At 54.4% G+C, this 25,968-nt stretch overlaps 2 protein-coding genes across 27 annotated transcripts; one reads left to right on the top strand and one right to left on the bottom strand.

Annotated features, from left to right (window-relative positions):
* The first annotated feature begins 1,030 nt into the window (after positions 1-1,030).
* Positions 1,031-10,090, top strand: CCDC9B (coiled-coil domain containing 9B). 26 transcript variants are annotated; one of them, XR_010944806.1, is made up of 14 exons: positions 1,031-1,189; positions 2,003-2,116; positions 2,400-2,546; positions 3,098-3,253; positions 3,344-3,469; positions 4,141-4,340; positions 4,666-4,724; positions 5,276-5,329; positions 5,429-5,528; positions 5,685-5,853; positions 6,115-6,157; positions 6,222-7,755; positions 8,379-8,492; positions 8,870-10,090. XR_010944806.1 is itself a non-coding variant. In XM_067742992.1 (12 exons), the coding sequence occupies exons 1-12, from the start codon at positions 1,178-1,180 to the stop codon at positions 6,785-6,787; spliced, it is 1,698 nt and encodes a 565-aa protein (XP_067599093.1). In that variant the 5' UTR covers positions 1,031-1,177; the 3' UTR covers positions 6,788-10,090. The 26 variants fall into 26 exon arrangements, 10 of the variants coding, with proteins under 10 accessions (XP_067599093.1, XP_067599074.1, XP_067599017.1 ...); XR_010944802.1 differs by having other exon boundaries at positions 6,222-7,982; XR_010944800.1 differs by having other exon boundaries at positions 6,222-8,057.
* Positions 10,091-15,220: 5,130 nt separating this feature from the next.
* INAFM2 (InaF motif containing 2) lies at positions 15,221-18,523 on the bottom strand. Its single transcript, XM_067742902.1, has one exon. It carries the CDS (start codon positions 17,892-17,894, stop codon positions 17,430-17,432), a length of 465 nt encoding a protein of 154 aa, XP_067599003.1. The 5' UTR covers positions 17,895-18,523; the 3' UTR covers positions 15,221-17,429.
* Between the last annotated feature and the right edge of the window lie 7,445 nt (positions 18,524-25,968).

The following is a 25,968-nucleotide window of genomic DNA, read 5'->3' as shown; positions in this document are numbered from 1 at the left end:
AGGCTGAAAGGGCCATCCCTGGAGAGCAAGGCCAGGAAAGGCCCAAGTTAGGAGCCAAGGAGGAAGGCTGTTGGCCAGCCCTGAGCTGTGGCAGCGCAGACCCTGAGGGATGCTCCCCACACCAAGGGGTGACCTGGACAGCTGAGCGTCCCAGGAGTAACTGTACTTGAAAATACAGGGAAGGGCTTCCCCGGTGGTGCAGTGGTTAAGAATCTGCCTGCTAATGCAGGGGACACGGGTTCGAGCCTTGGTCCGGCAAGATCCCCCATGCTGCGGAGCAACTAAGCCTGTGCGCCACAACTACTGAGCCTGAGCTCTAGAGCCCGCGAGCCACGACTACTGAAGCCCGTGTACCTAGAGCCCGTGTTCCGCGACAAAAGAAGCCACCGCAATGAGAAGTCTGTGCACCACAAAGAAGAGTAGCCCCCGCTCACCACCAACTAGAGAAAGCCGCGCGCAGCAACAAAGAGCCAACACAGCCAAAAATAAAAAATAGATGAAATAAATAAATATTTAAAAAAAAAATATATATATATATATAAAGAAAATACAGGGAAGACAATGTTGAACCTAAAGGAATGAATGACAAATGGTGTTATTTTAGGTATGTGGTAGTACTTGGTGGCCTAGGGGAGGGGAGCTTCTTAATCCCTTCGAATTACTTAAACCAGAATTGATGGGGAGAGTGAGAGGACAGGGGATGCTCATTTGAGTTGGGCCCCTTGGACCAGGGAGCACAATGGGCTGGGCTATAGGTCTTTCTCTACTAATGAGAGGGCCAGAGGGCTACTTGGCTGCCCATCTGTCTGCAGGCAGGCCCAGGCTAGGGTCCCACTGGAGCATAGGGCCCCCTGTGTAGACTCAACCCTCCAGGGAGAAGTCCCTGCCAGTCCGTCTGGGGATGCCGGGGCAGGGCAGGGAGAGGTGCTGGGCAGGGCCAGCTGGCTGCCGGGGCCCTGATCCTCGCCCTCTGAGGGTGGATGGTGAGGGCGGTGGCCACTGCGTTCCTGGCCGGGAGCCCAGAGGAGTCTTTTGTAATCACAACATGATCTCGTGTGCTGGGCGGTGAAGCCGGCAGGGAGAGGCCAGCAGAGGCCCGGCTCCGGTGGCTCCAGCTTCCCTCCTGCTCTGGCTCCCCCAGGGCTGCTCTGGAAATCTCTCGGTGCCTGCTGTTGCCATGCGCTCGGCTGTGAGTGGCACCTTGCCTTTGGCGGGGGGCTTCTTGGGGCTGGGACATCAGGCGGCCACACTCTGGGGGCAGCTGGGGGCAGCTGGGCCTGGGAGGAAGAGGGCCGTGCCTATGCCGGTGGGGGGCTGGGCAGGGGCATCAGCCACGACGGGGTCCCTGCAGCCGGAGAAGGAGGGACTCGGGGATCTCGGTGCTGAGGCAGTGTGCCCCGGGGGGGCTCCCCGGCTGGGCCTGCCCTCGGAGCTGGCTCTTTCCTGCCCCGACTGACCGTCGGCAGCTCAGGGCCTGGAGAGGCCGGGCCCGTGGGAGTGGCTCTTTCCCACAGGCTGGGCACAGTTTTGGGGTGTGGGGTCCAGGGCCTGGGAGCTGAGGACAGAGCAGGGGCCTCTCTTTTCACCATGGTTCTTGGCCTGGGAGCCAAACAGCACCCCCCTCGACCTCCTGAATACCCTGGCAACTTCCCAGTCACGGCAGGTTCCGCTGCCAGAGCCATTTATAACTCCCATTCCAGGCTCTGCTCTGCAGTGGAGCTCCCAGGAGAGCTGGGGGGAGGGGCAGCCACTGCTGGGAGCTGCAGGCCTGGGTATGAGGCCCCGGCCTGAGCCTCAGAGGTGGCAGGAAGATGGGCACAGAGGCCAGCGGGGTGGGGCTGGGGGGCCTTCCATGGGCCATCTCCCCACGTGACCCTCGCTCTGGGTCTGGAGTCTGCTCCTTGGGTGGTAAGAGTATGGTAGAGTGGGCGAATGTGAAAGTCGAGGAGCTGGTAAGGGATGGGCCCAGCAGTCAGGAGCTTGGGCCCCCTGGCCTCTGCAGGGGCCTCATGGGGCCGAGTCCCCAATGAGCAGGCAGGAGGAGAAGGATGCAGAGCTGGACAGGAGGATCGTTGCCCTTCGCAAGAAGAACCAGGCCTTACTGCGCAGGTACCAGGTGAGTGGGCTGTGATGGGCCGGGAGGACTGACTGGGTTGGCACTCCCTGTCCGATCTGCAGACCCTGAATAGTTGTCTCTCCCTGCAGGTTCTGGGCCTGGGACCAGGGTTAGGTTGGGTGCGTTCCATCTCAGGGGCTCTGTGAGGGTCCTGGGGACTCTGTGATGTAGTGCCTCTGCCCCCTGGTGTCCCACTGGTGTCTCTCTGTGTAGGCCTGTCGACATCTGTGTCTCTGTGCACTTGGGGGGCCATGGCCTGTGCTGACCCCGGGCCCTCCCACAGGAGATCCAGGAAGACCGTCGGCAGGCGGAGCAGGCGGGCATGGCTGGGACCACGCCGGAGCTCCTCCGTCCTGACGGCCTCACTGTCACCATCAGCCAGGTTCCTGGAGTAAGACCCACCCGGCAGACAGGGTGGGGTGGCAAGGAGGTGGAGGCCCAGCCCGTGCCAGGGGAGCACAGCTGCCCCCGCTCCTCTGCTTCTCCCGCTTACATTCTGGGGCATACCTACCAGCTCCCAACCTCATGCAGCCCAGGCCACTGCTGGCCCCCATACCCAAAGAGCCACAGCTGAAAGGTGACCAGATAGAAGCCTCTTCATGCCCTTTTCCAGCCCCAGAGCTCTGCACCCGTACCTCCAAGCACAGGCCGCTCGTAAACCCCAAACCCCAGGGGCACAGAGACGTGGGGCTGAATGCCAGGAACAGCGTCTGGGGGACAGAGCCTCATTGTCTGAGTGCTTTGGATTTCCCAGCTCAGAGATGATGGGCCACTGTGGAGTCTTGGGCCCCTGGGTGGCCCCAGGCCCGGATAACCTAATGCCACTGGTATGTGAACGCCTCGCAGCGTCAGCTCCTCTGTGGGCATTCCAGGGAGGGCCAGGGCTGGAACCCAGCCTGGGGAACCACCCAAAGGGCCCAAGCCCCAGCTTCTGTCCAGTGCTGTCTATGTGGCGTAACGGCACGGCCCCTCATTCTGCAGGGGAAGCGGGTGGTCAGCCGGAACTGGGCAAGGAGCGCCCTTGGACCTGGAGCAGCCAATGAGATGCTTGAGGATGAGGAGGCAGAGGCCCACGCGGGCGCCTTCCGCTTGGGGGAGCGGGTGGAGCTGGCTGTGATCATGGAAAACAAAGCCGAGGTGAGCAGTGCTGGTGGGGGGAGCCGGGCGCCAGGGAGGCAGCCTCTTCTTCTCTGGCTCTGCCACACTGCCCATCCGCACCTTCCCCAGGCCAAGCGGATCGTAAGTGAGAAGCCCACCAGAGCAAGGAGCCAGGGGGCAGAAGGGTCACCTGGAGGGGGCTTGGGCCGGAGCTCCTCCCTGCAGATGGCCATCGGCTCAGATCCTGCCTGGAAGGTAGCTCTTCAAGAGGGGCTGGGGACATGAATGTGGTGGTTCCCTTTCGGGGGAGGCATAGAAGCTGAGTCACATATGTCCCCCTTTGCGAGGACGTGGCCCAGGCAGGACCTGCAAGAATTTCCCACTCCTTCCTTTCTCTGGCCAGTCTCCACGTTGGGTGGGTCTTGCAGTGAGAGACAGTGTAAGCCAGAGGTGTGACCTAGCCCCTTACCCTACCTGGACATCTGGTAGCAAGCTGGGGGGGGGGTCTGGAGGTCTGTCGGGAGGGTGTAAGAGACTGGCCATGTGCCAGGTGTGACCTCTAGGTGGCAGCAGCCCCTAGTCTCGGCTCTCGCTCACAGCCGCTGGGTGCCTCTCCACCCTGCCTGCACCTGACCACACACCCCAGCGACAACTCTGTGGATAGATGCTGTTATTATCCCCATTTTACAGATGAGGAAATGACACACAGCTCTCTTAAGTAACTTGCCCCAAAGACACCGCTAACGCGTGGACGGAAACCGTGCCTATAGCAAACAACATGTTAGAGATGGAATGGATCTAATTTTTTTGGTGGGGCGACCTCAAGGCCTTGAGACAGGAAGGGGTTAGTAGATTCTGGATCCCCTTTCCAAGCTCAGGGCTCTTTCTGTTTCGACCCCATGGTGCTTTGTGTCTTCTCCCTGCAGGGTGTCCGGGAGCCCCAGAGTCCAGGCCTGGTCCCAGGCCCAGCTCCCCGCCGGCCAGTGGGGGGGCCCCTGGAGGTGGGCTGGGACTATGCCCAGTGGAAGCAGGAGCGAGAGCAGATCGACCTGGCCCGCCTGGCGCGGCACAGAGACGCACAGGGTGACTGGCGCCGCCCGTGGGACCTGGACAAGGCCAAGCCCACGTGGGTGGCAGGGCTGGGCCTCCTGCTGGGTCGACATGCTTGTGGGGCTGAGTTGGGCTAACTGTGGGTATCTCTTGGAGGGCTGCTGGGACCCTCCCCAGGGTGGTGAGGCTCTGCCTGCCCCTCTGTTCGGACCCTGGGCTCAGGGCTGTGTGTGGGCACTGCATTTCCCACCTTTCTCGGGCCCACCCTCTCCATGCTGTCCTTGGTTCCGTGGCTGGGCTTGGGGCTGGGACTGGGGCAGGAGGTGTCAGCCCACCGGCAGCCTTGTAGCCTCTGTGCTCCCTGCCAGCAGCCCACCTGACTCCCTCTCTCTGCAACGCAGGCCACAGGACTCCAGCAAGCCTTGGGAAGAGGGCCCGGCCAGGGTGGGCAGCACGAGGGGTGAGCCAACACCCACCCTTCCTGGATTTTTTCACCCCTTGCCCCCGCTTCCTCTCTGTTCCCTGTCTCTTGGTTTGCCACTTATTTTCAGAGCTGGAAGGAAGCATGGAAGGACATCTTCCTTCCTCTCCCTCCCTATCAGAGGAGGGCACCACTCCCCATCCTCCGAACCCACAGCCCCTGTCCTGGATTCTGACCCCAGAAGGTCTGGGGAGAAGGGCTTACCAGGAAGTCAGCGCTGGAGTCCTTTTGAGGTGTTGGTCCCTTGTGGGCGGCAGCTGCCCCTCGCCTGTTATTGGAACAGAACTCTGCGTCGCTGGCCCCTCATTTTACACACAAGGGAGCTCGAGGCTGGAGAGGCTCTGCCGGTCACCTAGTCAGGAGTGACACAGCGAGCGCAGGGACGCAGCTCCCCTGACCCCCAGGCCAGGGCTCTTTTTTGGGAGCCAGAACACTCACAGCTGGCGGCTTCCTGGTCCCGAAAGAACTGATGTTCCTGCTTTGGGTATTTTGTGACGCCCACCCTTTCCCCACTTCCTTTTTCCACTTAGGCCCCAGGGGCCACCGAAAGCTACAGCCCCCACCGTTTCCCCCTGATGGCAAAGGTGAGTTGGGACAGGAGGAGGAGCAGGTCCCATGGGCTGGTGGAGGAGCTGGGCTGCTATGGACCTCTTCTCTCTTGATTTGTGGACCATCTCTTGCAGGCGGTACTACTCGGGGTGGGCAAGCCAGCAGACCTTTGGTGGCGCTGGCCACGCACAGCAAAGCTCGGGGGACAGAGAGGCTGACTGGCAGGGCCCGCAGGTAACATGTGGCAGGGAGCAAAATCGAGGGAGGCATCAGGGCTCCCTGATTTCCTGGCCCTCCCCTGCCCCTGGGAGGTCAGGCCCAGCACTGGCCCAGGTGCCTGCTCCAGCCCCCGGGGCCTCTGCCTCTTGGCTGACTGCTGCCTTGTGGCAGGTTAATGAGATGCGGGGAGAGGCCATCAGCAAAGGCAGCAGCAGCAGCGAGAGCCTGGTGTCCAGGGAGGCTGGTGGTAATTACAGCAGTTACCTCCCCTGGGAAGTCAGGCGCGCCTTTCCCAGGCAGCGCAGGCCAGGACACGCATGGAGTCCCCACAGAACTCAAGGTGCTGCAGGCTTGGCCATAAACAGCAGTTGGGGACTTGCAACGGGGCTACGGTGGGCGGTGTTCAGAGGAAGTGGCTGGGTTTGGGGAGGAAGGTTGGGCTGGAAGGGAAGCATCCTGGAGCCTCGTTCTGGCTCTGAGGTTCCTCTGAGACCCTTGGGCTCTCGCTCCTCCCTGGAGGACATGGGCTGCTGGCTATGGAGCAGGTGACGTGAAGTGGGATGGGTAGTAGTGGGGCCTGCCATGTTCTGTGTTTCTGCAGGTGGGAAATGAAGGGAGGCAAGGAGGAGCTGGAGAGCCAGGAGGTGGGTACTTGGGCCTAGGATGGGGCGGGCTAGGGGCATGAGCCCTGAATTCACCAACCAGCAGAGCCGACCTCTTGTTGTCAGGGAAGCCCAAGCACCAGAAGGACTCCAGATGAGAAGGAACATGCACAAACTCCGAGCAGGATGGAGCCGGGCGGACCCATGAGTGTCCCAGCAACCAGCCCAGCTCCAGCATCAGCATCACCAGAGGAGCCAAAAGGGGAGTCAGGAGCTTCGACAGCCAGTCCTGAGCCTGGCTCTCCACGAAACACGGACTTGCTTCCCCTTGACCTCTCTCTAGGATGTGCCAGTAGCCCTGGGCCTGGGGAGAGCACGTGTGCACTCAGTCCAAGGCCTGGGACCCAGGAGAGCCCTGTGTCCTGGCTGGAGGGTCACGAGCAGCCCCTGGGGTGGACCGAGCCCCAGGCTGAGCCAGAAGCCCAGACTTGTTCTGGGCCCCCAAAAGAGGCAGGGCCCCTGGAACCCAGAGAAGACAGGCCTGGCAAGGCTGGGGCCCAGCAGGTCCTGGCACCTCGAAGCAGACCCCCCAGAGGAGGCAGCCAAAGGGCAAGGGGCGCAGGAGGTATGAGGCGCAGGACAGGGGGTCCTGCCCCTGCAAGAAGATGCTGAGCAAAGCTCTCGGGGGCAGGGGGCCGGGCTGGGGAGGGGAGGAGGGAAGACACCGTCAAAAATCTTTGAGCTCTGGGCACGCGCTGGCTGGCGGCTGTGGCAGCCTGGCCGAGCGGTTTGGCAGACTCTCCAGTGGGGTGACACTGTGAAGGCAACGAACCAACCCCTGCACCTCACGGGCACCCCCCCCCCCCCGTGCACGTGTGTGCTCTCACCTGCAGGTAGAGCCCCTGGCGTATCCCCACGCCACACCTGGTCTGTGAGGCTGGCAAGCCCTGCCCCAAGCCTACTGCTGCCCAGGCCACAAGCTCCCTGACCGTGGCGAGATGACAAGGCTTGGAAGCACTCAGCACCTGGCTCTCCTGGCTCCCATCACCCCCAGGGCCTGGCCTGCCTCTCCGGCTGCCGGCTCCTGGCTCCTCAGGTACAGACAGCCTCAGCAGCTGGCATGGCCAGCCCAGGCTCGGGCCCTTTCCTACACCCCTGCCTCGCACCCAGGTGAATCACAGTCCAACACTCACAGGATGGCCAACCTGGGGATCTCACAATCAGCTGGCGGCCTCCTGCCTTTCTCTGGGCCTCAGCCTCCTGGAAGAGGAGGCTGAGGCCCAGAGAAAGGGAGGCCACAGCCAGCAGGGACAGAGCTGGGGACAGAAGAGTAGAGCTCAGGTCTCTGTGAAAGGAAGGGTCTCTGGAGAGTCTCTGAAATGGGGCGGTGCGGGGGGAGGAAGGAGGGGCCAGCTTCCTCTCCCCACAGCAGGCGCAGAAGCCCGCCGTCAGGGACCTCGTCCCCCACCCCCAGGTCAGACATGGAGTGCGCCCTGAACGGGGGCAGAGGGAGCCTGCCACCCAGGGCCGTTTCCTGCCATCTCCAGCTTCCTCCTCCCACCGCCTCCCTGCCCAGTGTCATGCCAGAGCAAGGTCTCAGGCAGTGACCCAAGAGGCAGAGAAACAGCGACTCCAGCTAAGTATGACATCAGGACTTGTCTTTCCTACTTAGTCTCCTTTCCCGTCCCTCCCCTGAGGCCCACGTCTCCGCACAAGCTGTGGCTTCCTCTCAATTCAACAAACATTTCCTGAGCACCCACTACCAGCAATGCAGCTGGTGGGCGACGGTGACTTTGCCAGCAAGAGGGAGGGAAGAAACCCCTGCATCTGGCAGACCCAGGCTGCGCAGCAGGAGCCGTCCTTGGCTGTAGGTGCCCGACAGGGGCTGGGGATGGTAGTAGGAGCCCAGAGGGAACCATCCCGCCGCTGCTCGCAAAGGCAGGCACGTCTCCCTTTCTCATCGTGTGTACCCTTTGCTCCCAGTCCCCTGCTAGGATCTCCCCACGTGGCTCGGCCACGGCTGTTCCTCTCTGCTGAGGGTCCTGGGCCTCACCAGCCTCTCTGGGCTCTCTAGGGAGTGCCCGGATCATCCCCAGCATCTCTCCACTGTCAGTGAGGCCTAAACTGTGGCTCAACTGTGTGAAGGCTGGGCTTCCTCACTGGCTCTTGCTCCGCTCTCCACCCCCTCTATTGAGGAAGCATGAGGAGGGGGTGTCTTTTTGGCAGATCAGATTGTTTAGAGCAGTGCCTCTCCTACATTAAGGTGCAGAGTAATGCAGATTCTAACTCGGGAGGTCTGGGCTGGGCCCGGGAACTTGCATTTCTACTAGGCTCCGAGTGCCGCCTCTGCTGCTGCTTCCTGGACCACAGTGTGAGAGTAAGGGTTTGGACTAGAGTGTATGGAGGGCTAGGGGCAAGGACAGACTCTAGACTCTAAGGGCTGGCCGCTGGCTCTGTAGGGGATGGAGGCAGGCTGCCCCTGCCCGGTGGGGGCTTCCTGGCCTCAGAGTTGGGTGGGACACTGGCGCACTGGGTAGATGCTTGAGAGTGGGTGGTGTCAACTTCCTGTAGTGGGGAGTGAGAAAGCTGGTTGGGAACGGGATGAGGTGAAGGGGGTTGGAAGAGGTGAGGACTGATCAGAGGAATTTTGGAAAGGCTTGGGAACATTCTGTGCCTGAGGGAAGAAGACCCCTGTGAGATATGAAAAGGCAAGGGTGAAAGAGTCCAAGCTCAAGCTTTCCTTTTGCCTTCCAGTCACATGTGCGTGGCTTTGGAACATGGCACTGGCTCTGCAACTCACGACTCCCAAAGGATGGAGCTGGGGTAGAGCAGGTTCGGGCAGCCTCGAATTCAGATGTCTCCCAAATAATTGTGATCCAGAATTTGAATTCTAAGATTCACAAACTTCCCCCAGCCCCCAGTGCCCCCAAGTGTACAGATGTGCCTTCATTAAAGGGTCCGTGCCAAGGCATGTTTGACTATGGGATGGGGATGTAGAACTTGGGCAGAGCTCTGGTTGAGGCCTCACAGCAAGACCTAAGCAGGAGAGGAAGCCGGACAAAAGGGCTATGGAGAAATAGGGCTTCTCTCCCTTCTGGATGTTAGGAGAAAGGGATGTCATGGGAATGAGTCACTAGGGCTTGGAGAGAATGGAGTCTGGCACAGGACGTCTTCACTGCAGGAGGACTGTAGTGCAAGGCAAGCGTCACCGAACTTTTCTCAAAAAAGGGGAGCCCTTCTTCAGGAGCAATGAACCAGCAGCTCTGGGGGCCACCCCTCCTGCTCTAGGATGGAACCAGCTAAGGAACAGGAGGGAAGCGTAGACATCCCTCCACAAAGCTCGGGACCATGGAAGGCTGCTCTGTTTCCTTCTGGCTCCTTTGGTTAAAGGCCTGGCTGAGAGCCGTCTTCTTGGATTCCCTGCTCCTCTCCAACCAACAGACAAGACTGCTCCTCAAAGGTGGGAAGTTCTTCATGGGACGCGGCTTCAGGAGCCCAGGCACAGAGCTGGAGGAACTGACAAGGGAGAGTGCAGTGGGTAGTAGGGAGCCAGCAGGGAGATGACAGCTTTACCTAAGGCCTCAAAACAAGGAGGGCAGAAGAGGTGGAAAGCATCTCTGTCCTGGCCCATATCCCCTTACAGGGGGGAGCAGCAGACCACATTGTGTAACCACATTGTGTGATAGGCAGCATGGTTGAGGGGAACAAACATGGGCCTTGGAATCTGAGAGACTGAATCCGAATCCTAGGTCTGCCACCTGCTAGCTGGATGACTCTGGTCAATTTTAACATCTAAAAGCCTCAGTTTTCTTGCCTGCAAAATGGAGCTAGTAATACCTATGATGAAGGGTTGTTAAGAAGAAGATGAGAATATGCAAAATATACCTGGCACACCATAGGCACTCTATTCACAGGAGCACACAGAAGGCACTCAGTAAATATCTGTCAAATAAATAAAGTAGCTATTTGTTGTGATCTCTGTCTACTTGGTTTTCCATTTTTTCCATCGTCTTCTCTTTTAGTCTCATGGTCACTGGAGTCAATACACTCTCAGGGAAACAGGGATGGATTGTCCTAGCCTTCTAGGACAGTGAGCTGCTTTTAATCCCCCGGGGTAGTCTGGTTGAGTTAAAAGCATCATGAAGTGACTCTGCTCTTACAGGGAATGTTCTCTGCCCTCATCCACCCACTGGATCACAAGGATATCCTAAGCATTTCCCCCTGACTTTGCACACTGCCTCTTGCAGCTCAGAGTGTTTCCTCTTTTCTTCTGTTTACATCACAGCAATCTCAGGAACTCACTCCCCAGAAACAAACTCCTTTGTGGAGTTTGCTCCATGCCTCCCAAAGTTTTATCAGCCAAAGGAGCAGCATGCCGGTATTTTCTTATAATCAAGAGATGGGTAATTGGGGATCCCTGGAAGCAGGGGATCCCCAGCTATCTAACAAGTCCCAAGTTTGGAAGGTTTGACCACCAGTCAGCTCCACCCCAAACCCTAGCCTCAGGGACAGGAATAACAGGGAAAGATGGCACTGGACCCTGAAAAGAAAAAAGGAAATGGCAAAAATCCCACTTTGGACATGTCTTTTTATTTGGGGGACTAAATCAGGGGGGGTCAAGGGAGTAGGAGAAACTAAAGGCACCGCTTCACTTCTGCCTCTTAAGTCATTTATCAGTGTCCACAGACCCCGCAAGCGTCTCTTCCTGAGTGAGGGATATCAGGGCTTACGAGGAAGAGCTGACACAGGGTGACCACAGCCCCACCGAGGGGGAGAAGGCGAGGCTGGGGAAGGCAATGAGAGAAGCCACGTAAGGCACAGACCAAGGCTGCTTTCTCTCAGCAAGTCTGCCGGCCTACGTCACGGCCTTCCGTTAAGCATCCACTTGACGCCGGGGAAGTGAAATAGCACAGACCTGGCACCAGAAAGGACAAATGTGACACCCACTGCTCCTTTTAAGGACTGGCTGGAGGAGCTGCAGGCCCCAAGCCAGGAGGTGATGCAAACACATCAGTACCTTTGTGGGAGGGGGAGGGAGGACTCTTTCAGGCCTGCCTCCTTCTTTTTTTTTTTTTTTTTTTTTTTGCGGGCCTCTCACCGCTGTGGCCTCTCCCGTTGCGGAGCACAGGCTCCGGACGCGCAGGCCCAACGGCCATGGCTCACGGGCCCAGCCGCTCCGTGGCATTCGGGATCCTCCCAGACCGGGGCACGAACCCGTGTCCCCTGCATCGGCAGGCGGACTCTCAACCACTGCGCCACCAGGGAAGCCCCATTGTTGGCTATTCTTGAAGGTTGCAGGAGAGCTTGCCCAGGAGAGCTTGTTAAGAAGGAGGCAGGGGATTCCCTGGTGGCGCAGTGGTTGAGAGTCCGCCTGCCGAGGCAGGGGACATGGGTTCGTGCCCCGGTCCGGGAGGATCCCACATGCCGCAGAGCGGCTGGGCCCGTGAGCCATGGCTGCTGAGCCTGCGCGTCCGGAGCCTCCGCAACGGGAGAGGCCACAACAGTGAGAGGCCCGCGTACCGGAAAAAAAAAAAAAGGAATAACCAACAATGAAGGCTTTTTAAACTCTAGGGACACAGTGTTTCCTCTTCCCTCAGCAGGGCAGCTGGCTTCAACCAAGAAAGAGGGTCAAAAGTCACCTTTGGATAACCATCTGTTCAAACCGTAATACCCTAACCCCAAGTTACTGAATCAGAGGGAAAGGCTGGGCCAGTGCTTTTCACATTCCAGCGTGCATCCGACACCCGCAAGGCTGGTTAACACAGTGCAGAGCTCCTCCTCCTGAATTTCTCATTCGGTCGGTATGGGATGGGGCCTCAGACATGGCGTTTCTAACAAGTTCCCAGGTCATGCTGATGCTGATGGTCTGGGCACTGGTGTAATGTTTACTCCCTGCCCCTTCACATTCCTTTCCATGCATCATTTTTGCCCAAAGGGACAGTCCCTCCCTTGAAAATATATTAATTACCTCATGTGAATATACTGTTCTTTTATTCCCAAGATCTCGAAGCCCTGTCACACCTATTAGCTCCATTTGCTCTCATGAATTCCCATTTGGTTAGGAGGAAAGAGAGAGGTCACGGGCGATAACCCATGCCATCGTTGAGTCCGTAGGCTGCCTGGCTTCCAGTTCAGGGGTCCCTCCGAAGAGCACACTGCCTCCCCAACCCAGATCCTCGTGGTATGTGAGCTGCCTACAGCTCAGAGACTGGCTGCCGTGACTCAGCACTGCCCAGACTACTAGCAGGGAGCTGAAGGGACAGGTGGCCTCCAGGGCAAGGTGGGAGGAGACCTCAACTCATCCTCTGAACATGGAGGTAGCAGAGAGAGGTAGAGGTAAAAGGAAATCCTTGGTAACCAGCAACTGCTTTTTTGGACAAGTTGGTTTGGGGACTTTTGAGGCTCACTTCATATACTGTAGGCAATAAATAAATAGTTCTTGAAATAATGGTAGTGGTTTACAGAAAATGTTCTAAGGAAGGTTAGAATCTTACTGCTGATTAACTGATGAGCTATTGTAAAAACAGATTACTGAAGTTAAGGAAACAGGAAAGTAACAAGGGTAGATTCTTGTTAGCATGACTGTAAATTCCTTGAGGGCAAGAACTGTATGGTAATTTTCTGGTCCCATAGGAGCAGCTTAACAAATGTTTATAGAATGGAATGCGGCACAGGGAAGCTGGTTTGGCTCTGGTGCTCCTTACTGACCAGGTGGCTCAAGGACACTGTGTGCCACTGGGAGCCATGGCTGTTTCTGCGCTTAGGACAGACAGCCTGGTAGAGCCTGGGAGTGTGGTTAAAAAAAAGATTTCGTCTTTGTATTTTTAAATTAGCTACTGGAGGGAACAAAGAGCATAACACAGGTTTTCTGGCAGCAGAAACCTACATGTTATGTCAGCAAGTAAAACAGATGCGACCCAAAAACTGTTGATAGAGCAGATATTTTTATAGCTCAAATTGGCCACAGGGCCAGGACAAAGGGGACAATGAATGGGTTACATATTCTCTGTTGCCTCCTTGAAGCACCACATGGAATACAGCTGTGGACTCCTGGCGCCTGGCAAGAACAGGCAGGCCAAGCCCAAGCCCCGCAACCTGGCAGTGAAGAAACCGCAGCCAGAACGGCCAGTGCAGCTGTGATCTAGCAATTCACCTCCCTGAACCAAGATTCTCGCCTGTGGCTACACAAGTGGATCATGACAGTGACACCACGATGACTCTAGGGCCAATGCTATCCAACGCAGTGATGAACCAGGTGATCAACAGTGCCAGGCACTGAGCTTTGTGCTGGTCCTCTGAAACGACCAAGGCCACTGTGGTCCCTCCCTCCATCCAGGGAGAACAACAAAATGTACAGCTGTGGCCCTTTTGTTACTGCATTGCAATTCCAGAAATACCACCATTCTCTGCAGACAGGAAGGGGAGGGCAATTATTATCCCTTTTAAATAGCTGTGGTAGCCCTAAAGCTCGGGACGTGACCTTTCAGTTCCCCTTAAAGAAACATGTAGAAACAAGTAGATGCTCTCCACTCAGCATTTCAAAACAGGATATAAATACTCAACGAAAGAACACACTATCTTAGGATTCCCTAGTGAAAACCAAAAAACAAGGTAGACAGAAAAAATTCCAAAGCTGTGGTATCATATGTGTAGAAATCTCGAGCTGTTAGGAAGAAAAATATTTCTTATGCCGGAAACTTCACAGAAACACTTCCTCAGCACAGTGGGGGAAAGAAATGATACCCACACAAGCCCAGTCTAAATGGCTTAGCAAACTCCTCACCCCTCACCCTCCAGAACTACGCTTTCAAAAGAGGATTATTTCATCAAATGCAGGCTGTCGAGAAATAAACGCACACAGTCACTTCTAACATAAACACCTAGAAATGATCCAGGTAGTCCCAGTGCAAAGCAGTTAAAGGAAAATAATCCCCCTTTACCCAGACCTCTCCTTCCCAGCTCAAAACCTGATGGACAATTTTGCAGCTAATTTCTAACCCTTGAAAATAAGGCTATTCCAACCGCTGCTCCCTGCCACCAGGCCCTGTTCCGGTGGAACAGTGACCTTCGCACTGGCCAGCAGGCTCCTGCTGCACACACACACTGCTGTATGTGCCCAACGTGTGAAGCCGTGTGCAACTGCAGAAGCCACATGTCCCCGTCTACAGAAAGGAGGGGCTGGCTTGAAGAACTTTGGAAACTCACTCCCCTCCTGCTCTGCCTTACCAAGCCCTCTCACAGAAAGCCATTGTGTAGGCTCAAGAGGGAAATAAAAGAAGGGTGGACTTTTTCCATGCTCCCCTGCGGACCACAAGGTGATGGAAAAGCACAGCAGCCACCCCCCAACAGCTCCTGAGAAGTACAGGCCTCAGGGGGCCCCACCGACACTGGCTTCTCACTCGGGTTCGCACTGGGCAACGTTGTCTAATAATGAGCTGAGCTCAATTGCTTGCTGTGTATTTTGCAGCACAACTAATCCCTTATATTTGTGCTTTCCACCCACATGTCTTTTATTGTTTGCTCTAGGGAAGAAAAAGCCTCACCTTTGAAGCAACCTACACCTTCTCTCTGCCCCGCGGCTCTCTCACCTCCTCCACTGTAGACAAAGCTCTGTCCAACCACTGCAGACACATCCACTTGTCTCCCCCAGTATTAGCACTTCTTGGGCTTTCTGGGGGCCAGTGGTTTAAAGGCGAGAACAGCGATGCTATATGGCGGCTGACCCTCACCTCAGCTCAGCTCTCAGCCAGCTCAATGTTTATAATAATTCTCAATCTGTGTGCTTACTGGTCCCTCAGCTCCCTCAGCTGGGCAGCTGCTCAGAGTCCTTTAAAGGCAGAACTTTTCCCAACCGTTTTAAGGTTGGCAAAAGGTAGCTGAGCTAGATATCACTGTTCTTCCAACCCCGTGATTGCTTCCCGAATAAGATGGATTCCTGCCACCCTTCAATTTGGTCAAACCATCAGGCACAGAGAACGTTAGAGCAATTGCTTTTTCCTCTTACACCTTATTCATTACCACCCGTCCACCACACCTTAGACTATTACCTCTACTCCTTCCCCAAGAAGCATGAAAAGAGAAATGATCGACTTACACAGGCTGACGTAGAGTTCTTAGAATGTATTTTTGTTCACCTGAAAAATAAAACTTTTAAAAAATATACAGGACTTTTTGAGTACAGGTATATCTTAAATGGCTGGATTATAAATAATGTCTCTGGTCACACTCACAGCTAGAGCTGGAGCTAATGTCCCAATTCCAGTGAAGGCGTTAGAGAGTCAGGAGACCGACCAGCAGCTGGACCCACGAGTGGTTTCTCTAGACTCTGATCCATCCCAACGTGGATTAAACAGTCCAGAATGCAGGGGTCAGGATGGGGACAGGGGATTGGACTCCCAGATGTTCTCTTGCAAGTTCAAAGGATTCTTGGAATAAGAGATCGATTTACAAATTATTAAAATATAGGACTAAAAATTCACACAGTAAATATAAATTACAGGCTATTATTTAAGTTATAAAGTGGCATTTTATGTTTCTTCCCCCAGGCCCTCACCAAAAATTTAAAAAGGCCTCAGGGCTTCCTAATGACTGAAGTGCTCAGAAATCTCCTTCAACCAAGACACCTTGGGGGTGCAACCAGCCTGCCCCTATAGGCTATGATAGCTTAGCTGCTATTACCTTGCCCACACCAGGACATGGCTTAAAGCAAGACTGCTGTCCTGTAAACTTGGATCAGAGCTAACTGGAGTGTAAGCCAGAAAACAGGAGAGACAAATTGTTTCAGGACTCAGGTGGATAAGTTGTTGTTGTTGTCATTGTTTTAAAGTGCCTCATTTCCCAAAAAGGAAACACGAAAGGGTTTGATATCTTGTCACTACCCACACTCAACTGCCTAAAAGCAAGTGGCGGAAGGAAACGGAATCCAAATTGAGGATGTATAATTCTTGCTGCCCCAGAGCTAGCTCTACATATGTCATTTCACTCGATGTTTCTCATCTCAATAAAAGTACAGGCTGCATATAAGTAGAGCTTATCAGGAGAGGTAAAGACAAGCCAATTTAACCTTCCTATGGCTGGTCTATTATCTGGCTATCCAAACACAATCCTGAGGTTGAAGCCCACCTTTCGGCCTTTTGCGTTCCACAGTACAACTCATAACCAGAGGGTGTGCTCAAAGCTCTGGTTTCACAACGGATTTCGTCCTAATCACAGGGCTACACTGTCACTACAGGCTCAGGGAAGAGGGAAGGTGAAGGTGATTACTGGAACAAGACCAGATCTTATAGAGCAGGGAAAAAAAAAAAACACTCGTGAGCCACTCTACTTACAAAAGCTTGCTCTTCCTAAAAGAACTCTGTGAGAAGGCCAAGGGGTGAAGCACAGAGGCATTGCTTTTTCCCTTCCTTCTTCCCTGGCCCATATCCAGATACTTAGGGCTGCAACAGAAAGCCTCTTAGGTGGGGTGACTAAGGTGGGAAGAGGAGAGCAGGGGAGCAGTACATTCCCCACCCTCCCTGAACTCCTTCTACTTCTCCAAAGGTCTTCCATTGTCCTTTCAACAAGTTTAAGAATGATTATACTTTCGTCTTGTCTAACCCTAATGTGTCATAAATCTATCTTTCTGAAACAGGAGGGGGAAAAGGGGAAAGAGTGGGTAATGAAAAAAGTGTTTGTGCCCTTCTGGCTAGCTGCACTTTGGGGGCCAGCAAATAGCCCTTGCTTAGCCCCATCCATCAGTCAGTAGCTACCCAGGGTGTAGGAGGATACATGTAGTTATATGTAATTATAGCTTCTAGTGCATATGTCAACAACTATATACAGGGATCTATAAATTAAATGCATCTGTGGCCACTGCAACTAGGTTGACGTACCTGAGCTCCACTACTTTTGGTGCCCTCCTCCTTGCGAGAGCTTCGGCTTATTAAAGAAGAGCCCCTACAGCTCCCTCCTTCCCCTGAGTCTTGGGGGAAAGCCCGAGTCACCCCTCCACGTAAGATACCGAAGAGCTAGCGGCGCAGAAGGGTTCGGTGCTGGGATCTCCCCACCGCTCCCCCCATCCCCCTTATGGCTCAGGGCCCTGGCGCAGCACGGTCCTAGGAAGACAAAACACCGAACCCCCGGAGAATCGTGGTCCCTTGGCTGAAGATCCGACTTCAGGCCCCTCGCCCCTGCGGCGAGCGCGCGATCGTCGGGGGAAGGGAGGCGTTCACTCCCGCGGGGGTCACTCCCGCGGGCTCCCCGCCCGGTCCTGCTGCAAAGTCCTGCCTCCGGGCTTGGGGAGGATGGTTTCCGGCCACCCCTGGCACGGAGGGGTTCAACGACTCCCGGGCGCCGCCACCGCTTCCTTCTCGTCCTCCTCGGCCCCCTGGGGCTGCTCCAGCGGCCCGGCCAGGGGTCTGTCGGCAGAAGGCTCAGGAGACACGGGCCGCGCCGCCTGCAGCGGGGGCGCGTCGCGCGGCGCCTCGCGGCGGGACGACCCCGTGGTGTTGGGCCCCGCCGCAGCCGCCGCCCCTGAAGTCCCGGACGGGCCGGTGGCGTTGGAGCCGCCGGGGGGCGGGCCGGCGGCTCCTCCCGAGGTCCCGGCGCCCACCGGCTGCCAGATGAGGCTGTAGTAGACGGCGAGCACGATGGCGGCCAGCGACACCGAGAGCACGTAAGCGAACACGGTGGCGAGTCGAACCCACTTCTTGTTGGTCTTGGCCGCCATCTTCGCCTTCTTGTCCCCGGTGTAGGTGGCCGGCTTGCCCCGCTCGGCCGGGGCCGCGTCGCGCTCCTTCATGGGAGGGCCCCGGCCTTTGCCCCGGTGCTCCACGGCCCCGGCTGGAGGGGGCCTGGCGGCCTGCAAGGACTGGGCAAGGGGCGGCCCGGTGCCCTCGGTTCCCGGCCACTCGGCTCTCCGCCGCCGCTCCTCACGCCGCCAGCCCGCAGCCCGCCACCGTGTCGCTGCAGCCGCCGCCGGGGCCTGGACCAGTCACCGCCGCCAGCGCCGCCGCCGCCGCCGGCCCGTCAGCTGCTTCCCCGCCGCCGCCACAGCCACAGCCGCCACAGTCGCCCGGCTCCGAGTCCCCATCCGCCGCTGCCGCCGCCTGCCCGGCCGCCGGCCGCCCGGTCTCCAGTGGCCGCGCGGACAGCGCTCTCTTCTCCTGCCCGGCTCCCCCGCCTCTCGCGCCGGCAACAAGGGGCGGGAGAGGGCGCTGCTGGGGGCTGCCTCTTAAAAGGGCGACGGCGGGGTCCGGAAGTACCGCACGGGGAGGCGGTCTGCAGGCGGGCGCCGCGAGCCCCGCCGGGACGCCCCGTTAAGAGAGAGTTAACGGAGGCTGGCTCTTAAAAGGGCAACGTCGCCGCAGCCCCTTACGGGCTGGCGCGGCGACGGTGGGAGCCCGGGGCGCTTCTTTAAAAGGGGAACGGCACCGTTTGGGGCGGAGTGGTGAACTGGAATGGGGGCGGGGAGGGGCGGTCGGAGCGCAGAGCTGTCAACTCTGGCGCCTCCCCTCTGTGTCCAGACTGTCCGAAGTGACAGGTGGTATAGCAGCAACGGCTTCCGCTCCCAGGCCCCAGGCCTCAGTTTACCCCCAGAAGTGGGAGTGATTTCACGTTGGTGCTCTCGACTCGCGCCCCGTTCCACGTACCCGCCGGGCGGGGCTTTCAGACCCCTTTACACCTAGCGAGTCTGGACCATGTCGTCTGGCGTAGGCAGCCAAGGAAGCTGGAGCGTGCACTGTGGTTACAGCTGGTCGCGCCCTTTCCCAGCCCTCACCCCCCACCCGCCGCCAGATCCCGCCTGTGCTTCAGGCTCTCCCGATTCTCTGTCCTCGGAGATCCCCGAGTCGGCTGCCCAGACCTTCCAGAGCTTTCGGGACAGTACAAGTGCTGAGCTGTTTCTCCTCCCACCTTAGTCCTGAAGTTTGCAACAGGTCCCAGGTCCCGCTTTGGGGGGATTCCGACTCCCGGGTTTGGGCTTGATTCATGGACTCAAGAGGCTGCCCTTGAACCGGTGGAGCGGCTTACAGTACAGGGCTTTTGCCTTCTCTGATCCTCTCCGGGTCTCAGAGCCTGGGCGGCTGTTGCCCTGCCATCCTTCCCAAGTGAGGCTTGTCATCCCTCGTTTAGGTGCTGACGAACTCCTCCAAGCTCGGACTCTCAGTAGCCGCTTACCCTGTGCCTTCCCCCTCCTTCAGCCCTCCTCTCTTTTGGCTTCTCTCCTCCCCATTCCCTGTCTATGAGGTTTTCTAGAATTTCTGGTTCTCTCCTCCTTGAGTTCTACTTCCTGTGTTCCCACAGCTGGGTGTGTGGACCTCCTGGGTATCTCAGTGGGTGTGGGAGACTGCCTTGGTGGGGGGGAGAGAGCCCAATTAGGTCGATCCTAATTGGGTTCTGTGGGCGAACCACCCCTCCTGACTCCTGGCTTCAGACTCTGTGGGGCTGGACCATCTCTGCCTTTTCCATTTCCCCTCCTCCACAGGAACTCTTAGCTTCCAGACACCATGCCCCCTGATGAAGAAGCCCCACCCCATCACTGCTGCCCTGCCTCCCCCACTGCACAGAAGTCAAGTGGCTACCAGAGCTGAGTGTGTTGATCAGGGCTGGAACTCCAGGCCCATAGCCCAGCCCCTGACTCCTGAAGCTCAGGTGCGAGTCTGCCACTAGCAATGGCCAACTGGATGCTTATTTCCAAGAACAGGCTGCCTTTTTACTTTCTGAGAGATTTTAAGGACATTGAAAGTTTGGAGTGCTTATTGCCTTCTGGAGTCTGATGGGGAAAAGACAACCACTCCTTCCCCAACCTGCTGCCAGGGTGGCCAGAGCCTGTCTAGCAGGGCGACCTGTTAAGTCAAAATCCCTGAATTGCCTCTGGATGTTGAACTCTCTCTCCACCTTACTCTCTGGCCTTCCTGGCAGGACCGATCATACCAGCTGTACCAAGGTGAATTATTCTTAAAAGATTACAGGTGAGGCCAACCCAAAGCCTCCTTCCACCTGCTTCCTTGAATGCACTCTGAATTTCTTCTGTTGCAAATTAAACTTCTTTCTTCTTGCTTGGCTCCCAGCGGAGTAGGAAAACAGCCTGTCACTTTTTTCAATACTGAAGAATAGATATACTTGAAGCCCCTATTCAATTCCTCTCACCCTATTCTTCTCCACACTTAACAGTGCCAGATTCTTTAACCTGTCATCAATAAGCCGTATTTATTATCTGGATTTACATAGTGTCTTTTACCCTAGGAACTCAAAATGCTTTCAGATATAATTGAGGCTGTTCTCCCTGGTGCCTGAGCCATTAAGAAACCATTAGTGTATTCCTGTTGCAGGCAACTAAACGGCCCCCTGGTGGCCTGAAAGTGAATGTGCTTCTCTAAGTGCCTCTCCGGGACTAAGGGTAGGCAGAGTCAGAGCAGAGAATCAAGGCAGCTTGGGGATAGAATGGGCCCAAAAGGTCCTCTTTTGTAAATACCCTCATGGACCCTAGAACCTTCCCCACAGCATCCCTATGGAGCACTCTCCAGCGTTAGCTAAAAGACCCTCCATGTTGGTGTACGTTATTGTCTGCTCCCTAAGGCAGCCCTTTCAGGCTTCGGAAAGTTCTGACCAATTGTAACAGCAGCAGTTCTGACCAATTGTAACAGCATCCACACCTTTATTATGTGCTAGGCACCATGCTAAGCACTTACATTCCTTGTCTCATTTGTCTTACAACAATCTATAAGGTAGTTACTATTTATCTTCATTTTAGAGATGAAGAAATTGCCTCAAAAAAGTTCAGTAGGGCTTCCCTGGTGGCGCAGTGGTTGAGAGTCCGCCTGCCGATGCAGGGGACGCGGGTTCGTGCCTTGGTCCGTGCCCACATGCCGCGGAGCGGCTAGGCCCGTGAGCCATGGCCGCTGAGGCTGTGCGTCCGGAGCCTGTGCTCCGCAACGGGAGAGACCACACAGTGAGAGGCCCGCGTACCGCAAAAAAAAAAAAAAAAAAAAAAAAGTTCAGTAACTTGCCCAAGGTCACATAGCTAGATAGAATTCAAACCTGAGTCTTTATGACTCTAGAGCATTAGATACCGATCCCTGTTCTACTCTGCCTCACTGGCAGAGCTGAACTTTGTCTCTGTAGTGGATATTGGGAATACCACGCACATCACCCTCAGGATGGAGGTTCTCATTCCTCCAGCTGCTAGGAATGTTGGCTACTAATGGCTCACAGCTTGCCACTGTCCCTGAGAATTGCCCTCAGGCACCAAAGGAAGCTGTAACTCTCTCTTGGCCTACAAGACCAATAAATAGGGCCAAGTTGCAACACAACCCAGCCAGAGATGTGCAGGGTTCCTGCTAGGGAAGGAGGAGGGCTCTATCCCCAAGGAGCTGCGGAAGTAGCCAGTATGTACTGGCAGGAGCAGGAGAGGATGTATTGGCTGGATCGAGGGGGAGGTGAATACTAAGTTGAATGAGGGGGAGTTTATTGATATGGGAACACTCTCCCATGAAACAGGATTTAACATCCTGACAAGGATCCTGGGAGACAGGCTCACCAAGTGAAATGGAAATGCCAGAAGTACCATGGCAGAAGATGGAAGAAGGGTTCAAAACGCTCAGAGAAGTGGGCATGCTCTAGTGGGTATTCTATGTAAGATCAGAAACCCACTTAAGTTCTGCAGGAAGTCCCAGAGGATACTCTGGTTATCAAAGCCAAGAGGAGTGCATTGGTGAGAAGCTGAGTTTTGGCTATCCTACGCAGGCCAGGGCTGACAGCAAGAGGCCAAAACAGAACTGGCTCCCTAATAGCAATGGGGATGTTAGGACTGCAAAATGATAGAAGCCAGAGACTGGCATACTATTGTAATAAGCAGCAAGTCGCAGTGTCAGTGGGAGGGTCCTGACAGTAGAGCTATGCAGATGGTTAAAAGGTCATAGCACCTCTGGGGCAAATTAGTGGGAAGAGTGCCTTTTTTTTCACATTTTCGCAAGTCACTTAAATGTGGCTTTATAGACAACAGCTGGATCCTCATATCTGCTTTGGGTGGCAATATGTTGTTTTGGTTAAAATATGTGAAGAAAATCCAGCCTCATGAATATATGTATTAACAGTTGGAAAAGAGAGGAGCATTTTAATAGACTTTTCAGCTAACTGTGGGCATTTTCCTTTGATACTACACCAAAATTCAACAAGGAGTATTTTCTTAAATGGTAGTTGTAATGTAGAATATGAAACTATGTCAGTGAACTTTTTGTACTCAATCATATTAAAATCTATTGATCTACCTTGCATTCTGAACAGCTCTTCTACCTATGCATGATTTTGTAACATCCTTTGGTCATTTGGAAAATACTGGTTCATTGAATTATACAGATCTTTCAAATATTGATACAATTCATTATACAATACTAAAAATCGTATTTGTTAGTATCATCAGGAAAAGTTTTAAGTATTGGGAATCTGTCAAGTTCATGATAGTGCATACAAGTTTCCTAAAATTCTAATTTTCATTTGAAAGCTCAAATTGTATCATTGGCAAAAAATACTATCAGTTGCTTTCCTCAAAGTCACAGGCCTACTTGGTTTGAATCTGAGAAAATACCTGCCAGATAACCAAGTCTGAATGACCATAGTTTACCTGTCAGTTATTTTGTCGAGTGAAAAAAAATGGCTAGTTTAGCTCATACTCAATTGCACAATTGCTTTTTCTTGAGAGAACCATTATATTTCTGGGTGCAGTACGGTACTTTCTAATTAATTACAGAGAGTATTAAAAAGACATGTTTTTAAGGGTTATGATTTAATAAAATTTAACAAATTTTAAATTTTGTTAAATTCATTAAGGACATTCTTAAGTGAAACTGACTCCTCCCTTTCTTCCTCCCTCCCTTCCTCCCTTTGTTCCTTCCTTCCTTCCTACCTTCCTGCCTTCCTGCCTTCCTGCCTTCCCGCCTTCCCCTTTCCTCCCTCTCTCTGTCCTGTCTTTCTTTTTTCTTTTTCCTTCCTTCTTTTTTTACAATGAACTACCAGAACAGTTTAGTGCCATGGCCTTGGTTTGATAAGGTGCCAGAAATTTTATCCAACATTGTGTTTGCACCATCAGTGCAAATGTCAACACAGTTTAAAAGGCATATAATGTCTTAGTATTACTATGCAAAGATTTGACATTGTGAAATACCTGAAATGGTCTCAGGGCCCCCCAGCGATCTGCAGACCACACACAGAATTGCTGAGCTGTACAATGAAAAGAAATCAGGAATGAAAGATCAGGAGGTTGGTGACAGTTGCTCAAATAAAAAGTCACGATACCTTGTCTGGTTTCCAGACCTGACTCAATTTTCAGATCTAGAACACTTTTTTTTTTTAATTTACTTACTTTATTTTTATGTATTTTTGGCTGCGTTGGGTCTTTATTGCTGTGCATGAGCTTTCTCTAGTTGCAGCGAGTGGGGGCTACTCTTTTTTTTTTGCGGTACGCGGGCCTCTCACTGTTGTGGCCTCTCCCGTTGCGGAGCACAGGCTCAGGACGCGCAGGCTCAGCAGCCATGGCTCACGGGCCCAGCCGCTCCGCGGCATGTGGGATCTTCCCGGACCGGGGCACGAACCTGTGTCCCCTGCATCAGCAGGCGGACTCTCAACCACTGCGCCACCAGGGAAGCCCCGGGGGCTACTCTTCATTGCGGTGTGCTGGCTTCTCATTATGGTGGCTTCTCTTGCTGTGGAGCACGGGCTCTAGGCACATGGGCTTCAGCAGTTGTGGCACGCAGGCTCAGTAGTTGTGGCTCATGGGCTGTAGAGCACAGGCTCAGTAGTTGTGGTGCACGGGCTTAGTTGCTCCGCGGCATGTGGAATCTTCCCGGACCAGGGCTCAAACCCGTGTCCCCTGCACTGGCAAGTGGCAGATCCAGAACCCTTTGACTGAAGGAGAGGTTGGGTCTCCAGGAGGAAGGCTTCCGTAATACTATGGCAATACAGTAATGATTTTCTACTCCTTCCCCAAAGGGACCTATGGCCATTTACTTGGGTAACTGTACATTGGGGAAAGTGGAATAGCCAAACATTTTAAGGTCATGCCGTGTCTGAGTTGACACTGATATCTGGAGACCTGACTCATCATCATGGCTGCCTGGTCGAGTGGCCCTACATAAAAATATGTACAGGCTCATGGGCTGTAGAAAACGGCTTGATGAGTTGGTTAGAGGCCTAGAAAGGGAAACAGTGGGAAATTGGGAAGAAGAAGAGGCATGTGGATGTATCTACGGGAGTGGATACAAAGTGTGAAGATCTATACATTGCATGTTAATGTCCACCCGAGAGCGTCCACCATGGAGGAGAGGCTAAATAGCCACGTAGATAGAATGACTTGGCCAGTTGACATTAGCCAGCCTCTGTCATCTACCACTTGTGCTGGCCCAACTGGCACATGGAAAAGTGGTCATGTTGCCACAGATGGAGGCTACACATAGGCATATAGTGTATGGCGGCAGGGGTGCACCCAGCAGAATGGGCTCCCGCTCACCAAGGCTGCCAAATCTCCAACCTACCAACATCTGATGGTACTTGGTAACAAGGTGACTACATTGCACCTGTTCTAATCGGGAAGGCTCGATGATTCATCTTGACTTGAATCAGCATGTATTCTGGACGGCTTTTTCTTTCCTGCTAAAGGCCTCAACCAGCACCACTCTCTGAGAGCTTAAAGAGTGTTTGATTCACAGATATGGGATCTCACATAACATTACGTCAGACCAAAAGTCCCACTTTACAGCAAAAGAATGGGCACACGGTCGTAGAATCTTCTGGGCCTATCACATTCATCGCTATCCACTGGTGAATAGAGCTGATAGAGTGAAAGAAAAGCCTTTCAAAGGTGCAGCTGAAGCACTGTTTTAGAGATGATGGGACACCGTGCTCCAGGATGAAGTATGTACCCTATTCAATAACTATAATATGGTGCTATGGACCAACAGGTAGAATATAAAAGCCTAATAAACAAGGGGTTGAAGTAGGAATAACCCCACTCACCATCTCTCCCAGTGATCCTCTGGGGGGAACTCATGGTTCCTATTCCTACAGTTCTAGGATCTCTGGGTTTAGAGAATCTAGTTCCCAGAGGTGGAACACTTCCACGAGGGCACAGAAAAAGGATCCCATCAACTTTAAGTGTGGCTGCTTCCTGCCTTTTAGATTCCTTGTACCAAGACACCAGCAGGCAAAAAAAAAAAAAAAAAAAAAAAGAGTCGCTTCCTGCCAGGGGTACTTGACCCTGATCCTTGGGAAGAGATAGGGCTGCTGCTATATAATGGGGTCAGGGAAGATGTTTGGCACCCAGGCGATCCTCTAGGGTGTCTCTTGGTACTCCCTTGCCCAATTTTGATAGTAAGTGGACAAATTCAGCAGCATGGCTTGAAAAGGGCATGGTGGTTAGGAGCTCAGACTCCTTGGGGAATGAGGATCTGAGTCACCCCACCAGGTGAGCCACCTAGACCAGGAGAGGTATAAACTGAAGGTAAAGAGAATCTAGAATGGGTAATGGAGGGATGCTGAATATCAGTGTGACACCAAGACAAGCTTCAGTAGTGAGGGCTAAGTTCAACCTACTTACCTTCCTATAAGTTTCTCAGAGGAAACAATCACTAGAATTCTGGAGGGGCTATTCCCAGGCAGAGGGTGCTTACCATATGATGCAAAGAGTTCCAGGCTGTGCAAAGGGGGTACTGTCATGGTTGCTATGGTGCACCACCCAGATCCTGCCTCTGGGACCAAGCAGCTTATCCCCAAGTTGCTAGGAGTATTGGCTGCTGAACGCTCACAGCTGAGTCTCTCCCTGGGCATTTCCGTCAGCTTTCAAAGGGAGCTGCCTTGCCTGACTTCATGAGGGATAATCTGCC

The sequence above is a fragment of the Pseudorca crassidens genome, chromosome 1, assembly GCF_039906515.1.
Source record: "Pseudorca crassidens isolate mPseCra1 chromosome 1, mPseCra1.hap1, whole genome shotgun sequence".
In the NCBI taxonomy this organism is placed as follows: domain Eukaryota; kingdom Metazoa; phylum Chordata; class Mammalia; order Artiodactyla; family Delphinidae; genus Pseudorca; species Pseudorca crassidens.
Note: the sequence above shows the minus strand (reverse complement) of the source record. Positions and strands in the feature narration are given on the sequence as shown.

Coding starts and splice junctions, on each gene's coding strand:
- CCDC9B (XM_067742916.1), top strand. Junction 4,341..4,665: donor CTGGACAAGGCCAAGCCCAC/GTGGGTGGCAGG, acceptor TCTGCAACGCAG/GCCACAGGACTCCAGCAAGC. Junction 6,158..6,221: donor AGGAGCTGGAGAGCCAGGAG/GTGGGTACTTGG, acceptor ACCAACCAGCAG/AGCCGACCTCTTGTTGTCAG.
- INAFM2 (XM_067742902.1), bottom strand. CDS start 17,894: ATGAAGGAGCGCGACGCGGCCCCGGCCGAGCGGGGCAAGCCGGCCACC.